Source organism: Hyaena hyaena, unplaced genomic scaffold (genome assembly GCF_003009895.1).
Source record: "Hyaena hyaena isolate Hyena2069 unplaced genomic scaffold, ASM300989v1 scaffold_259, whole genome shotgun sequence".
Lineage (NCBI taxonomy): Eukaryota > Metazoa > Chordata > Mammalia > Carnivora > Hyaenidae > Hyaena > Hyaena hyaena.
Window position 1 is genome coordinate 382,344 of NW_024080886.1, and position 3,845 is coordinate 386,188.

The window sequence follows — 3,845 nt, forward strand, 5'->3', positions numbered from 1 at the left end:
ACGGGGGGGGTTCCTTCCACTGCCCCCCGGCCCCCAAATCCGGCTCAGAAACTCACGTGGGGGGGTTCCTTCCACTGCCCCCCGGCCCCCAAATCCGGCTCAGAAACTCACGGGGCGGCGTTGCGCTCCCCTCCCTCCCAAATCCGGCCCAGAAACGAACTCACCGGGGTCCGGGTTGCTCGCCCCCCGCCCCCCCCCGCCCCCGGCCGGCGTCTTGCATCACCATGGTCCCCCGAGAAACCAGGCAGCTGACCCAGGCCCGGTCTCATTATTCGCTGGACCCGCAGGCGCCCCCCCTGCCCCCCCCCCCCGGGACCTGCGGGAGGCGCGCCCTGTGTGCAGTGAGCTCCGGGTTCACTTGGGGTTTTTTTTTAAACTTTACTTTGGTGGCAGCCACGCCCTCTCCCACCCTTCCGGGCGCGCCGGCCCGCGGGTGCCCCCCCAACCCGCCCCGGGGGAGCTCGGCGGGGACCCCAGCTCCGGGGGCGAGCGAGGGGGCGCGGCCCCCTCCCCAGCGCCGCCCGCCCCTCCCGCGCGCCCCGGCCTGGCGGAGGCGGCCCCGGGGCGCGGCGGGGGCGGAGCGCGGCGGCGGCGGCGGCGGCGGCGGCGGGGACGCCCCGGTCCCCGGGCCAGACGCGGGCGGGCGGGAGAGCGCGCGGCCCCGCCCAGGCCGCTTCCGCCCGGCCCCCCCTTCGGCGCGCGCGCACCGCCCGCGGACTCGGGCGGCGAGGGATGAACCGAGGGGACCCCGCGCCGCCCCCGCCGGCCCGGGCCGCGCCCCCCGCCTCGGCCGCGCCGCCCCCGCCCCCGCCGCCGCCGCCGCCGCCGCCGCCCGGGCCCCGGGGCCCGCCCCCCGAGGCCGCCGGTTACTCCCACCAGCTGCTGCTGCTGCTGCTGCAGTGAGCGCCGCCCCGCGCCCCGCCATTGTCCCCGCCGCTCGGCCGGGCCGCGGGGGGCGCGCATGGGTGGGCGCCGCTGATGCCGCCGCCGCCGCCGCGCCGCCCTCCGAGGCTGCGTCCCGCCCGGCCCGACCCCGCGCGCTCCCCGGACTGGAGCGCGCCCCCATGGAGGCGCCCGGGCTGGCCAAGGCGGCCAAGGCGGCCGCGACCGAGCCCGAGGCCCCGGGGGGCCGAGCCGACGCCCCCGACGGCGCGCCCGCGCTCTGCCCGAGCCCCGAGGCGCCCTCGCCGGAGCCGCCCGCCTACCGCCTGCAGGACTTCGACACGCTGGCCACCGTGGGTGAGTAGGGCGCGCGGGGCGCCGACCCGCGGGGCGCCGGCGTCACACAAAGGGCGCGTGTGCCGTCGCCCGAGCCAGCCCTCCTGGCCGCTCGCGCCTGCGCTGGGCGTCGCGGCCGTGCGCCCCGGGACCCCCTGGGCGCCCCGAGGCGCGGAGCGGGGCCCCCTCCGGCCCCCGCGGGCCTCCCCGCCTGCCGGGCGCGCGGCCCCGCGCCCCGGAGATCCCCTCAGGTGGACAGAACTGAGCTCCCCAGCGCCCCAGGCATCCGCGGCGCCCGGCGTCCCCAAAGTTCCCGGGGTGGGGGGGTCACCGCGTTGGGATCCTCGCGCGCCGTCGCAGCCAGGGGCCCCTAGCGACGGCCGCGGCGGCTGCACGCACCTGCACACTTGTTTTTGGGCAGCCTCGCCCTGCCCGGCGGCAGATGGCTTCCGCGGAGACCCCCCCTCCCCCCAGGGGCTTGGCGGGGACCTGGGCCCCGGGGCGCGCGTGACGGGGGCGGGCGGGGGCGGCCGCGGCCACGCGTCCCACGTCCCCGGACCCCTTGAGCGCCTGGAACGTGGGGTCTGTGAGCACACGCCGGCTCCCCTTTGTGCTCCCCGGGTGTGAGCCGCGTGGACTTCGCACGGAGTTTTCTGGGCGCGCGGATCGCGACGCGCCGAGGCCTGTGGCCGCCCTGAGTGGGCGCTGGGTTCAGGTTCGGGGCACCCCCCGCCTGTGGCTGCGTGGCTCGCCTTTGCTGCCCGCAGGGTTCGGACGACGTGTGGTTTGTCGGAAAGCGAATGGGGAAGGGGTGTTCGGGGACTTTCCTGGGTCCCCTGCGCCTGTTTGGGGAAGGAGGAAGCTAGGCGCGGAGTCAGGAAGCGTGCGCTCAAGGTCATGGCCTAGGACTTGCAGTGTACCGACCGGGGGACGCGGAGCCTTTTCTTTCCCCCCGGGGTCTGCCCGTGCCCTGTGCACTTGGCCGTGAGGAAGGGTCCTCAGGACACCTGATTTGGGGAGTAGGGCTTGGGACCCGCCTTCCCTCCCTCTGTGCCCCCACTCTGTGTTTCCCTCTTCCTTCTGTCTGTCTGTCCGTCTCCTTCCCTCCCTCCCGGAAGCCGGGGTCCTGGAGAAGCGGGCTGTGTTTTCGGGGAACCCCAGGCCCGCGCACTGACGCCCGGACCCTGTGGAAACGCAAGTGAGCAACGGAAAGTTGCGGAGGGGCCCGCCGTGCCTTGGCACCCAGAACCGCCAATTGTGTTCCTTTGGGCACAGGCGTGGGTCTATTGTCAGGTGCCCGGGCCGCCGGCCAGGACCGCCCCGAGGGCGTGGGCAGCCAGTGGGCCGTGGCCCTGACCCGCTGCCTGCAGTCACGCGGGCTGTGGGCGCTGCCGAGGGCACGGGGGGCCTGGCCGGTCATCTTCTCTTAAAAATAGAATGTCCCCGCCTTTGGGATGGAGATGGGGCGTGGGGGAGGGGGCAGCCTCCTTCCGTCTGTGCACGTCTCTTACTGGAGAGGATGCTCCTTCCTCCAGGATGACTTCCTGTGCGCTGCTGGGGTGTGGACGAGAGCCGGGGCGCGTGATCAGTTGTTGGGGCTCAGAGGGGGGTCGGGTGCGGAGGGGTGTGTGTGTGTGTCTAAGACACAGAAACACCCAGGTGTGTGTCTGTGTGTGTGAGAGACACAGGTGTGTGTGTGTGTCTGTGTGTCTTAAGACGGTGTGTTTGTGTGTGAGACACACGTGTGTGTGTGTCTGTGTGTGTCTTGTGTGTCTTAAGATGGTGTGTCTGTGTGTGAGACACAGGTGTGTGTCTGTGTGTGTCTAAGACACAGACAGAAACACCCACGTGTGTCTGTGTGTGAGAGACACAGGTGTGTGTGTCTGTGTGTGTGTAAGACACAGACAGAAACACCCAGGTGTGTCTGTGTCTGTGTGAGAGACACAGGTATGTGTGTGTCTGTGTGTATGTGAGAGACACAGGTGTGTGTGTGTGTCTGTGTGTCTTAAGATGGCGTGTCTGTCTCCGTGTGTGTGAGAGACACAGGGGTGTGTGTGTGTCTGTGTCTGTCTGTGTGTCTTAAGACGGTGTGTCTGTGTGTGTGTGAGACACAGGTATGTGTGTGTCTATGTGTGTCTGCGTGTCTTAAGACGGTGTGTGTGTCTGTGTGTGTGTGAGACACAGGTGTGTGTGTCTGTGTGTGTCTAAGACACAGACAGAAACACCCAGGTGTGTCTGCGTGTATGTGAGAGACACAGGTGTGTATCTGTCTATGTGTGTGTGTCTTAAGACGGTGTGTCTGTGTCTGTGTGAGAGACACAGGTGTGTGTGTGTGTGTCTAAGACACAGACAGAAACACCCAGGTGTGTCGTGTTTCTCTGTGTGTGTGTGTGAGACACAGGTGTGTGTGTGTGTCTATGTCTGTCTGTGTGTGTCTAAGACACAGACAGAAACACCCAGGTGTTTCTGTCTGTGTCTGTGTGAGAGACACAGGTGTGTGTGTGTCTGTGTGTCTTAAGACGGTGTGTCTGTCTGTGTGTGTGTGAGAGACATAGGTGTGTGTGTGTCTGTGTGTGTCTAAGACACAGACAGAAACACCCAGGTGTGTCTGTTTGTGTGTGTGTGAG

The 3,845-nt window shown here is 68.7% G+C and overlaps 1 protein-coding gene across 2 annotated transcripts in view; it reads left to right on the forward strand.

The window, feature by feature from the left end:
• The first annotated feature begins 839 nt into the window (after positions 1-839).
• Positions 840-3,845, forward strand: part of PRKX (protein kinase X-linked) — a 76,576-nt gene continuing 73,570 nt past the window's right edge. For both annotated transcript variants that reach the window (XM_039245308.1, XM_039245307.1), the window contains exon 1: positions 840-1,239. In XM_039245308.1, the coding sequence (XP_039101239.1) occupies positions 1,065-1,239 (175 nt within the window). In that variant the 5' untranslated portion in view covers positions 840-1,064. The remainder of the gene's footprint in view (positions 1,240-3,845) is intronic.